We start from the raw sequence: 13,434 nt of genomic DNA, 5'->3' as shown, positions 1-13,434 counted from the left end.
GTTACATAGAATCTTAATTCTAGTTACATACACCGTAAAACATGTGGGATTCCAAACAATTCCTTTGTATTGTCTTAACAAAAATCGATTCAGGTAACTCAATAATTTTTTTAATGTAAGTGGATTGAAGTAGTTTGAACAAACAGCAAAATTATTATTTTTTTTGTTTAGAGTCTGCATTTTGTCAAATGTATTATCTTAGCCTGCTAAACAGCAAAGAAAAAAGTTGACTAAACTCAAAATTGTAAAGCAAATTAAACAAAAACAATGTTAAACTTGCTGCAGAGCTTTTTTGAGTTGAGTAAACTCAAAAATATCCTGAAACCTGTGGCCTTAAAATTTTAAGTTGATTCAACAATCTTTACAGTGTACATGTGCTTATTTTAAAGGTGGCAAACAATTCATTCTTGTTGTCTTAACACAAAACCCTCAGCTTACCCTCACTAATTTACATAGATTGAACATAAAACAATTAGGTTTCCCAAAGAAATAATCAGAATTGTGTTGCTTCAGCTCATTTCAAATAAGTAGACTGAACAAGCAGCAAAAGAAGCCTCTTTTTGAGTGATAGTCTACCAATTTGCTTAGCCAAATTTGTTTACCATACATGTCCTTTTTTATTTTAATTTTGAATCATTATATTTACGATTTAAACTTGTACTGTACATGTCACAAATATATTTGATTACATGTTTTAAAGCTAATCACAAACATTCTGTTAGTCTGCATTTGCATATTGTCAGAATTTTTATCTCATCCATGCTCCATGTGCCTTTTACTCTAATTTTGAATCATTTTAGTTACAATGTACATGTATGCATTCACAAATCTATTTAATTACCTGTTCTAAAACTACCACACACATTCTGTCATACCCTCTTTCTCTCTCTCCCTTACTGACTCTCCCTCTCAGACTCTCTTGAATTGATCGACACGTTCAGCCCCCCCTCCTGTATTTACGCGACGGGTATAAAAGCAGCGGTCTGTTCGTGAGCTCGCGGAAAAACTGCTCATTTTCGCTCAGATCCAGGCGGACGGACGGAACGGACATGTCGGCCACTTCGCGCGCGCAGCTGTGCTTCCTCCTGTTGAGCGTCACGGCTCTCCGGGGACACGCGCGCTTTCTGGACATACAGGTGAGAGATATTTACACCTGCTCACCTCACACACACATAAACACACATAGTACAGTGGCTTTATACAACTTTAAATGTTTGTCATTTACTCTGAGCTCAATGTGGGTGTGTGTAGTAACGCTTTGGTAGCTATTTAACATGCTTATAGCTATATTATAACTTTAAATTGAGGTAAAGTTGGTTTTATATCCGCACATTCTGACTTTCTCCTTAATAATATAGTTTCAGAAAAGTATTATTTGCAAATTCTAAGTAGGGAAATCACATTAGCAGTCAATGACTATCAAAGTAGGCTATAACATTGTTCGCAGTCAAATAAATAGTGCTAATGTCGTTTTAAACCTGAATCCGATTTCAGACCCTATATCCAAAATAGCGTGGTAAACACGCTATAGAGATGAATATGCGAATATACCAACTTTACATCAATTAACTTTAATACTTGCACTCCAAAAAGGTTATTTCAACCCAATTCAGGGTGTAACAGGCACCACAACTGCTGGGTTAATTTTTTTATTAAATTATTAGGACCAAATTTAACTCAATGTTTGGGTAAGTCCATATTTTTACACAATTTGTGCTTAAATTACCCAATCAATTATGTTTATGTAGAACTTTTAGGAGTATGTGTGATTTCAATGCATGTTTTGTTAGGTAAGCAGTTGTTTAATGAGGTACAGTGCTCAGCATATACGAGTACACCCTCACAAATCTATCTTTTAAATTCATATTTTTAATAGGAAGCTATACAATAATATATTTGCGCATGTACATTAAATTAGTCAATACTGAAGCTATATCTGGAGCTAATCTAATAAAAAATAACTTACGAGAACGGTCCAAAAACTAGTACATCCAAATTTATGTTATAGAAAAATATTTAATACAAATTTTAAAAGGATGAAAAATCAAGAAAAGCAAAAATATTGAAAAATGTATTTGAAGTTTTGAGGTAATAATTTTTTTTTTTGCAACATTTTGCTTGAATTTAATTGTATTATCTTTGTTTGGTGATTAAAATATTATTTTTAATAAATATATCTGTTTAATGAATCGGTTTTGTTTAAATGCACCAAAATACATTGCCAACATTCACTGAGAAATGAATACAAATATTCATCTTCAAAATGGGGTGTACTCAATTATGCTCTGCGAGCACTGTAACTGCTAAACTAGCAAGTTTTATTTAAAGGCAAACTATGTTGTTTATTATAACTAAATCAATCTGGTTTGATCATTGAAAATCATTTTAATGGTCAGAAGTAGCAGAAGTAGAGTAATTTTTATAGTGTCCATTTTATAACACACATACGTTTTTTTAAATGACATATTTACATCTATGGAGAAAAAATAATGAAGAGACCAGATGAAAATGCTCAATTTTCGGTTGATTTATTAGGTGTTGTAATATAACAATATTTGAATTTAAATAAATAATAATATATTATAATTAGTTTTATTAACACTGAAAATATTTCTTCTGAATTTAGAGCTCGTCAAAATAGCAAATGTTTTATTGTTTTTTCCCCCACAAAATACTGCTCTTAATGAAAACATTTAATTTGAAATTTGGAACAAACGTCAAAATGTCAAAAAAACTAAACCAAAAAATAGGTTTGACTAAAAGACATTGTCACTTGATGTAATTTTTAGTATATAATAATAATAAAAAATGCCCTGTGGACAGACCTGTTTCTATTCATTTTTAAACAACACAACGCCGATGTTTTAACTAATCAATATTACGTGGAACAACCCAGATTTTCAGTGACAATTGTCATTTTCTGAATTGTGGAAATTTTGAAGAAATTTGATGACCAAATTACCATTTTACCTATACCTAGTAAATTAATTGAAACGCATTTTCAAGTGTTATCCAATTTTTTGTCCATATCAGTATGTTTGTATATTACAATATATTTTTGTATGATTCTTTCCCATCCTACAATGAAATTTCGAGACAATTTAAGCTCTTTTGCATCATAAAATCCAAAGTTTATCTCTTGAGCAACCCTGATTCAAATGCAATTTATTTATATAGCTTATTTTCAATTCCAAGCACCTCGTGTTCATACCCACCATCCTGTTTCTTGTTGTTTTATCAGGATAACGAGATCAGCCCGGAAGGATTATTATCTCTGCTGAGCTCTGAACTAAAGCGAGAGTTACCAGAGGAGTTTGTGTACCGCCGAGCGCTCAGTGAGTGACAGCACACCTCTGGGATTTCATTTACCACGTCATGGATAACAAATGACTGATTCCTATCTCCATGCTGACTTCATATTTGGTTTAATAAACACATTTATTTTTTTGTAAGCCTAAATGATATGGTAGCACACTGATTAACATTTAAAGTGTGGCTGTTTTCAAATAGCACAGCTTTTTTTCAATGCATTCTCCTCTTGATTTTCCTCAGGGTGTCTGGATATGGTGGCCGTAGAGGGTCAGTTTACATTCACAGCAGAGCGACCACAGTTAAACTGCGCAGTGTTTTTCATCGGCGAACCTACTGACGTTATTAGCATCGAGTATGATTCGGTCAACATCGACTGCAGAGGAGGAGATTTCATAAAGGTATAATGTTCATATGCAATCCATTTGAATCAAGTCATTTAACAGTTGACTTATTTTACTGTGAATGTGGAGGGAGGGGGGAACAGTGGGGTGTTTGTGAGTGTGTTTCGCAGTTGTTGTGAATTGTACACTAAGCCAGGTTAAACCAGGACTGTAAAAGATCACGTGTGATGTCATTTGAAGCCAAATCGTACAACAACAACCTTGTTTACACCGATTAAAGCCATTCCTTTCCAAAGAAAGTGAATTAAAAATCTAATTAAGCTCAAATCATTCCAGAGCAATTGCTTTGTTCATTGCTGACTAATTCAGCATTCTGTGCATGATTTATGTCCATTCATTTTTTTAATAGGACTGAAAACTGCATATGGCATATTGTTAAAGTTAACGTGCCGAATTAATTGGAATGGATGTGAAATGAATGGAAATTTATTATCATTTATAATCGTCAGCTGACCTGAAACTGACCAGTCAGGCTGAAATGAGTGGGAATATGTGTCAAATGAATTAAATGAGTTCATCTGAGCTGAGAAATGAGAGAGTGGGAGAGTTTAGTGTAGGATTTGCTACACTCTAAACAAATGTTTTGGTGGTTTTAAAGCAAATGTGTGTAAAATATGTAAAAAAAAAATGTATTTACAAATTCAACCTAGCATTTAGGTCTGTCCATATTTTGCCCAAGTTTGAATTAGAATAAATAAATGCATATTTTAGTGTGCAAGTCATAAACTGTGAGTAAAATACACAATTGGTTATGACACTCTAAGAAATGCTGCATTATTTCAACCTAAATTTAGGTAAAAATGGACAAAAACAAACCATTGGGTTATCTATTTTGTTAATAATTATTATTTTGGGGGTTTTCACTAGTGGTGTAGTCTGGGCTATATGCACGTGTACTCCGTATGCCTACTTTTTTCCACGAGCTGTTTGGGTATTACGACTTCTGAGTGTCAATAATTGCGTATGGCCACGGTATACTTGTTTTGCTGATTAAACTTCCCTAATTTATGCGAATTCACATTCCCTTTAACTGTAAACCAAATGTTTTTTATTTATTATTTTACAAGTAAGTCCCCTAGAGTTAAACAGTTGGGTTTTACCACAGCTTAGTATACTCAGCTAATAGTGCCCCCAACAGACCCGGGGATTGGCTAAGCACAAATAATTGAATAGGATAAGATTATTAGGATCTCGCTTTAAAATAACTAATTCGTTTAAATATTTTTTCTTTTTAAATGGATAGTTTACCCAAAAAAATTAAAAATGTCATCATTTACTCAAACTTTATTTGTTGTCTTTTTTATACTGTTGAACACAAAAGAAGAAAAAATATTTTGTAGTATTTGTTACATAGTATTTGTTTTCCTTCTGTGGAAGTTAATAGTTACAGGTAACTTATGTTATGTATATATTATGTATATATTATGTATATTGAGAAAGGAAATCTTCACAGTATGTCTGATAATATTTTTTCTTCTGGAGAAAGTCTGGTTTGTTTTATTTCGGCTAGAATAAAAGCAGTTTTTAATGTTTTCAATTTTAAGGTCAAAATTATTAGCTCCTTTAAGATATTTTTTTTCCGATAGTCTACAGAACAAACCATCATTATACAATAACTTGCCTAATTACCCTAACCTGCCTAGTTAACCTAATTAACCTAGTTAAGCCTTTAAATGTCACTTTAAGCTGTATAGAAGTGTCTTGAAAAATATGTAGTCAAATATTATTTACTGTCATCATGGCAAAGATAAAATAAATCAGTTAATAGAAATGAGTTATTAAAACTATTATGTTTAGAAATGTGTTGGAAAAATCTCTCTGTTAAACAGAAATTTTGAACATAACATATAACGTATATATATATATATATATATATATATATAACGTATATATATATATATATATATATATATATATATATATATATATATATATATATATATATATATATATATATATACACATATATATATATATATATATATATATACACACATATATATATATATATATATATATACATACATACATATATACAGTTGAAGTTTTATTACTCAAAATTATTAGCCCCCTGAATTATTAGTCCCCCTGTTTATTTTTTCCAAAGAAACATTGACTTTCGTTGTTTCTTAGCCTTTGGGTAATATTACTCCACCTTTTTTTAGGACTACACCACTGGTTTTCACCTTTAATGGACAGGGCAGTGGAGATTACAGACAGGAAAGTGTAGTGAGCCCAGAAAGGGGAAGGATTGGCAAAGGACCTCGAGCCGGGAATCAAACTCTGGTCGCCGTGAATACCTCAGTGTTATGTGTCGACGCTTTAACCACTCAGCATTTGCGGCCGAATCATCGAGCTACTTTTGGAAATTTTATTTTCTAGCTATAATGTAGCCCAGTTTTGTTAATCCGCCACAGAAAACATATGCCAGAGTAGTTGGTGGTTTATTTCACTGTGGCGGCCCCTGATAAATCGGGGACTAAGCTGAAGGAAAATGAATGAATGAATGTAACTCAATTTTTTGGCATTGTCCCAGTTTTGCCCAAAGTTGAGTAAAATATAATGCTGGGTTATTTTAAGAGTGTAAAAGTGGTTACACTGTAAAAAAAATCCTGGTTGCCCTCATTTTTTAGGCTGAATCAAATTGACCTTATGAGTCCATTGAACTAATATTATGTTAAACTTAAAACAGCTTGCATAAAATATAATGTTGACTTAAAACAGCTTGCATAACTTATAAAATTAAGTTAAAACATTATTTTAGATTAACTTAGATTAAAAAGTTACAATGACCTATAAACATATGCTGTCAAGACTAATTGATCATATCATTTTTTACAGTGTAGTAACACATGAAATTGTAGGGTTTGTTTGGAAAATAAACTCTAATATTCTTTGTGTAGTCAAAAGCAAATGCTAAAAATGGTTATTTCAGCCCAATTATGGATCAAAGATATAGACAAACCCAACCACTGGGTTAAAACGGAACATGAAAATTTCTTTAGTTTATTATTTAATAATAACATTTAGTTTTGTTTACATCTGACCCAAAGTTGGATTGAAATAACCCAGCATTTTATACCATTCATAAGTATAAGTATACAATAATTTAATTGTGCTAAATGCAGTATAGTTAAACAATTTTCATTCAGAAATTGCAAAGCTGCGCAACTAATTACCAAAAAACTACAGTCTTCATTAACAACTTACATTTAGCTGCAAATGGTGTTAAATGCGAACTTTATTTATTTATTTTTATTAAATTATACACTTAATTCATCAAGGATATACAATAAAGTTTTAAAAACAAAACTTATTTTCTTTATTTACTTTTTCTTTTACCTTGAAGGTATTTGATGGCTGGGTGATGAAGGGCGAGAAGTTCCCCAGCTCGCAGGATCATCCTCTCCCTCTGTACGAGCGTTACACTGATTACTGCGAAACTGGAGTGTCTCGACCAATCGTACGCTCCTCTCAGAACGTCGCCATGCTGTTCTTCAGGCTCCACCAATCAGGAAGCAGCTTCACAGTGACATTCCGCAAACTCATCAATCCCTTCCGTAAGTGGACGTGAGCAGAAATACAAGTAAACAGGAAAATATGCATTTACCTTTGTAGAAATGCTGACCTTTGGATTACTAATAGAATTGGAAAAGTTGAGAGGACTGACAGTGTTAGTTGAAGGACTGGATGACATATGGCTCAAGTGCTCGAAGCTTAAGATGTAAGATAGTGAGGGTTAACCATCTGTCTTTCTGTTTTTGTAGCCTGTAATGTTGTGTCTCAGACCCCAGAGGGCAGTTTCACCATGATCATTCCTCAGCAGCACAGGAACTGCAGCTTCTCCATCATCTATCCAGTGGAGATCCAGATTGGAGAGCTCAGTCTCGGACAGCACAATGATCTCAAGGTCAGCACATACATATACACAGACAAAAGGTCAAGAAAGTAGCATTTCATAAACTAGTATCCAATTATGAATAAAAATAAATAGATAAATACATATTTTCTATTTTTTTCAGTGTTTATGGTTGAAGTATATCTTAGTTTACAATAAAAGTGATTGTAATTTAGATTTTTAATGAAGAAATGTTGCATTTACGCAGCTAAAAACAGTCGAATGAAATGAAATTAAAGAAAACATTTCAATACAATTTTAAATGAAATAAAGTGTTAATTAAAATTAATAAAATGAACAAACATATATTAAATAATAGGCTAATAGGCCTATTTATATCAGAATAAACAGCAAAAGTAAGTCCAAGGCACTCGAAAAATGTGGAAAAAAATATTACAAAATATATATTTATTATATTTTTTCCACATTTTTTGAGTGCCTTGGACTTACTTTTGCTGTTTATTCTGATGAATCCCTTACCCAAATAGCATCGACACATATTAAGCTACTTCTAAGCGCTTTTTGTTTGATTTTGAATAAATAATAGACTGTTTACTTAATAATATTATTCAACACATTCTACTTAATGACACATTTCAGAATATATGGTTGAAGTACATCTTAAAGTCAACACAATGTGACTATAAATTTGATTTATGACGAAGAAATGTTGCATTTATAAAGAACAGTCTTTAAAAAAATAAACATAAAAATTTAAATTTAAATTGAATCAAATAATGTAATGTAATGTGTATGACCATACACCCAGAGCACTTCACAATCATGAGGGGGGTCTCTCCACACCACCACCAGTGTGCAGCATCCACTTGGATGATGCGATGGCAGTGATGATGCCAGTGCGCTCACCACACACCAGCTATAGATGGAGTGTAGAGACAGTCATAGAGCCAATTGAGTGGATGGGGATGATTGGGAGGCAATGATGGGTAAGGGCCGATGGAGGGAATTTGGCTAGAACACCGGGGTTACACCCCTACACTTTACGAGAATTGCCATGGGATTTTTAATGACCACAGAGAGTCAGGACCTCGGTTTAACGTCTCTTCCGAAAGACGGCGCTCACTGACAGTATAGTGTCCCTATCACTATACTAGGACATTAGTACTCACACAGACTGCAGGTTGAGCGCCCCCTGCTGGCCTCTCTAACACCACTTCCAAAAAAAAACTAGTTTTCCCATATGGTCTTCCATCCAGGTGCAGGTTAAAGTACAGTCTAGGAAATAAAGGTACGAGAGCTGTCACTGGGGTAGTACCTTTTCAAAAGACACACATTTGTACTTAAAGGGTCCATATTGGTACCTCAAAAACATATATTTGGACCTAGGAATTTTAAGAGGTACACTTTTGTACTTTTTAGATACTAATATGTACCCTTGAGGTAATAATACGAACCCAGTAGTACGCAAATGTGTACCTTTTGAAAAAGTACCACCTCAGTGATGGCTCTCGTACCTTTATTTTTGAGAGTGTACAGTTAAATGACATTACTACGCACACATGCAATAAATACTATTCACATTCATTGTCCTTCGGCTTAGTCCCATTATTCATCAGGGGTCACCACAGCGGAATGAACCGCCAACTTATCCAGCATTTGTTTTACACAGTGGATGCCCTTTAAGCTGCAACCAATCACTGGGAAACACACATACTCAGACACAATCATTCATCTATACCACATGTCTTTGGACTGTGGTGGAAACCCACGTCAACACGTGGGAGAACATGCAAACTCCACACAGACACCATGTCGCCAGTACTATTCACAGTTTTGAATTAAATTAAATAAATAATTAGTTGTTTATATGATTAAAGTACAGTTTAGTTTGGCCAGCGGACAAAACCACATAACTACGCACACACTCAATACTTTTCAATATATGCATCCAAATTGAGTCGAGCTGAATTGCACTGATACCTTGTTTCACATGAAGACACTGATGAATTAATGAATTGGAGATGTCTGGATATCTTTACAGCGGTCCATTCTCGGCTGCGCTGGTTCTGGAGACTTTGTTGAGCTTCTTGGTGGCAACGGCATGGACACGTCTAAGATGTTCCCAATGGCAGATCTCTGCTACTCCTTTAATGGACCAGGTGAGAAAAGCATTATCTATAGAGCATTTAGAGGGGTGTAAACAATAACAAAGGTCCTAACATATTTCCTGTTTTACATTTTTAATTTACATAGTCTCTGAGAATCCCAAAAAAATGGATAAATAATGTTATGAGAGCTGTTTTAACGTCAAGTTATGATTGAATTGGCTCTTATTACAGTTATGAAATAGTTTGACAACAAGCTGGAAATGAATACGGGCCAATGACATCACCACATTGAAATGATCTATTGTGCATTATCATTGCTTCAACCCATAAAAAAACCCTATACTGTATAACTCTCCACATGTCTTTTCCCATCAGCTCAAATGAAGGTCGGCTGTGATAACACTGTGGTCAGAATGGTGTCGAGCGGGAAGTTCGTAAATCGAGTCAGTTTCCAGTATCGGCTACTGGGCCACCAAGAGCTTCAGCAGATGAAGGGAAACAGTGTTGAAGACGTGTGTTTAAGAGCATAAGATCTCTCCATTTCCCTGCTCTTGTTAGGAGGGATGCCAATCTAACTTGAGTTGGAGCCTTTGGGCACTTATTGTATATTTTCCTTATAAAAAATTATTTATTTTTGGCCTCATCTTTTGGTTTGACTCTTCTGTTCTTTTTAATATCATTGACTTGTAAGATCTGTGGCTGATGTTAAATAAAAGATGTACTTGTGTTGGTGCACATCACTGTTTTTAATTTTTTTGGTTCAGCATGTTTCATTTTGAAGAGCCCAAGTTAGAAATGAGGGGTACTGCACAAGTATTAAAATCCAGTATGTACGGAAAATGTAATTGTCTTTATTTATTAATCTGTATTAAAGATCTTTTTTAATAAAATCAGTCAACATGAGCAAAGTGAACTCTGTTTATAGTAATTTTTAATTTTACACCAAAAATCCTGACATTTATCTTAATTTACTGAAGCAAACTAGTCGTCACACATTACTCTGTGATCTTCCATTAGGTCAAAACTTAACACACTGTTTTTAATGCTTTTTAATGCTTTTTGTTTTGTTTCCATTAAAATTCATGACTTTCAGCAGGATGTAATTATCTCACAATATATAATTTTTTACTCTGTCATGACAAGCGAAAGACAAATGATTGCATTAGAATACCAACCCTGATTTATGAGCGCCATGTAAATGTCAAAGCACTCTTGGATGTTTGTATTACCGACATTCCTGTGATTTCTTTGTTATTATGACATTTGAGCTAAAATAAGTGAATGCAAACCACATTGTTTGAATGCCAACACGACCTACATAACCTAATAATAAATCTTCTGAAATTAGGATCGTGAATTAGAGGCAAAAATGCCACCAAAATAAGCAAATATGCACAACATAATAAAATTGGGTGCATATAAAGACACCTTCACATTTTATAGAGAATAATTGACTGCCGTTTTCGCGGTCTTTTTTACGTTAAATGGTTTGGACATGCGCACACGGCATCAGATTTTTCTTAGCGCTGAGCTGTACAACCAATCACATATGTTTCTGTTGAGCTTATGAACGCAGGAGCCAATCAGAGGCGTTAGATTTGTCACCGTGAGTGCGCGCGCTCAGTAACTGAAATCTTGGCGCTTAAGATTTCTGTCTTCACAACAAAGTGCTGAAGCGATTGTAGGTAAGATATTTATTTTGCTGTTTCAATAAATTATGACTAAAGTTGTTGTATAATTAGCTTTAAACTAAAGTCATGGGCATATAGGATGTGCAAGCTAGCTGTATAATCAATTTCTTTTTTACCAGTAGTAATTTACAATATCAAGAGTAGCCTAAACTCACCGGCCACTTTATAAGGTACACCAGTCTAACTGTTTGTTTATGCAAATTTCCAATCAGCCAATCACATGGCAGAAACTCAATGCATTTAAGCATGTAGACATGGTCAAGATGATCTGCTGTTGTTCAAACTGAGCATCAGAATGAGGAAGAGAAGTGATTTAAGTGATTTTGAACGTGGCATCGATGTTGTTGCCTAACAGGCTGGTCTGAGTAATTCAGAAACTGCTGATCTACTGGGATTTTCACACACAACCATCTCTAGGATTTACAGAGAACGGTCTAAAAAAGAGAAAATATCCAGTGATAGGCAGTTCTGTGGGAGCAAATGCCTTGTTGATGCCAGAGGTCAGAAGTGAATGGCAGACTGGTTTGAGCTGATAGAAAGGCAACAGTAACTCAAATAACCAGTCATTACAACTGAACTGAGGTCGGCAGCAGAACATCTCTGAACACACACCATGTCCAACCTTGAGGCGAATGAGCTACAGCAGCAGAAAACCACACCGGGTGCCACTCCTGTCAGCTAAGAACAGGAAACTGAGGCTATAATTCACACAGGCTCACCAAAATTGGACAATTGTAGATTGGAAAAACATTTCCTGGTCTGATGAGTCTCGATTTCTGCTGCAACATTCGGCTGGTAGGGTCAAAATTTGGCGTCAACAACATGAAAGCATGGATCCATCCTGCCTTGTATTAACGGTTCAGGCTGGTGGTGGTGGTGATGTAATGATGTGGGGGATATTTTATTGGCACACTTTGGGTCCATTAGTGCCAATTGAGCACCGGGTCAATGCCACAGCCTACCTGAGGTTTGGTGCTGACCATGTCCATTCCTTTAAGACCACAGTGTACCCAAGGCTACTTAAAGCAGGATAACGTGCCATGTCATAAAGTGTGAATCATCTCAGACTGGTTTCTTGAACATGACAATGAGTTCACTGTACTCAAATGGCCTCCACAGTCACCAGCTCTCAATCCAATAGAGCACCTTTAAGATGTGGAGGAACAGGAGATTCACATCATGGATGTGCAGCTGACAAGTGTGCAGCAACAGTGTGATGCTCTCATGTCAATACGGACCAAAATCTCAGAGGAATATTTCCAGTACCTTGTTGAATCTATGCCACAAAGGATTAAGGCAGTTCTGAAGGCAAAAGGGGGTCCAACCCGGTACCAGTAAGGTGTACCTAATAAAGTGGCCAGTGGGTGTTTATGACAATATTGATTGGAATTGCAGCCCTATTCTATGTGTTTGAAATTCATAAGTGAGTATGAGTTATTAGTTTTTATATGTATAATTTACATACAATTTTAATCAGTTTACAATAAAATTAAATTACTGTATTTAATAATATGAATTAATTATGAACAATGCTTGTACAGCATTTATTAATCATAGTTAAACATTTACTAATGCATTATTAATATCAAATGCATCCTTGTTAACATTAGTTAATGCACCCTGAGTTAACTAGAACTAACAATGAACTGTATTTTCATTAACTATCATGATCAAATACTGTAATAAATGTAATGTTTATTGTTTGTTCATGTTAATAAATATATTGTAAATGACCATTTCACTTAATAGACAACACTCATACAATTAATAAGTTATAATAAAAAAAAAGTCCCTAAACAGTGAATGCCTAGTAAATTAATTTCAGGTATCCAATATTGCCTATAATAAAAACATTAATCTCTGTGAGGATATCTGACCTGAATCCAATAGACAGCAATCATTAAATGACTGTTAAATCAACTGATCGATTCTATCATCACAGTCTTGTACTGCAGATGCTCGTCATCTTCGCTGACAAACTGCTCACATCAGGACCGCAGAGGAGTTTGGCTTTGCCTTTTCCTGTCAAATCTGTCCTGTGATGGAGGAGGACGCTGAGACAA

At 34.6% G+C, this 13,434-nt stretch overlaps 1 protein-coding gene across 1 annotated transcript; it reads left to right on the top strand.

Moving 5' to 3' along the window:
- The first annotated feature begins 989 nt into the window (after positions 1-989).
- crhbp (corticotropin releasing hormone binding protein) lies at positions 990-10,593 on the top strand. The gene is made up of 7 exons (XM_056447011.1): positions 990-1,136; positions 3,242-3,335; positions 3,553-3,710; positions 7,063-7,273; positions 7,481-7,623; positions 9,614-9,731; positions 10,056-10,593. The coding sequence occupies exons 1-7, from the start codon at positions 1,050-1,052 to the stop codon at positions 10,208-10,210; spliced, it is 966 nt and encodes a 321-aa protein (XP_056302986.1). The 5' UTR covers positions 990-1,049; the 3' UTR covers positions 10,211-10,593.
- The last annotated feature ends 2,841 nt before the right edge of the window (positions 10,594-13,434 follow it).

Source organism: Danio aesculapii, chromosome 21 (assembly GCF_903798145.1).
Source record: "Danio aesculapii chromosome 21, fDanAes4.1, whole genome shotgun sequence".
Classification (NCBI taxonomy): Eukaryota; Metazoa; Chordata; class Actinopteri; order Cypriniformes; family Danionidae; genus Danio; species Danio aesculapii.
Note: the sequence above shows the minus strand (reverse complement) of the source record. Positions and strands in the feature narration are given on the sequence as shown.

Coding starts and splice junctions, on each gene's coding strand:
- crhbp (XM_056447011.1), top strand. CDS start 1,050: ATGTCGGCCACTTCGCGCGCGCAGCTGTGCTTCCTCCTGTTGAGCGTC. Junction 3,711..7,062: donor GAGGAGGAGATTTCATAAAG/GTATAATGTTCA, acceptor TTTACCTTGAAG/GTATTTGATGGCTGGGTGAT. Junction 7,274..7,480: donor CAAACTCATCAATCCCTTCC/GTAAGTGGACGT, acceptor CTGTTTTTGTAG/CCTGTAATGTTGTGTCTCAG.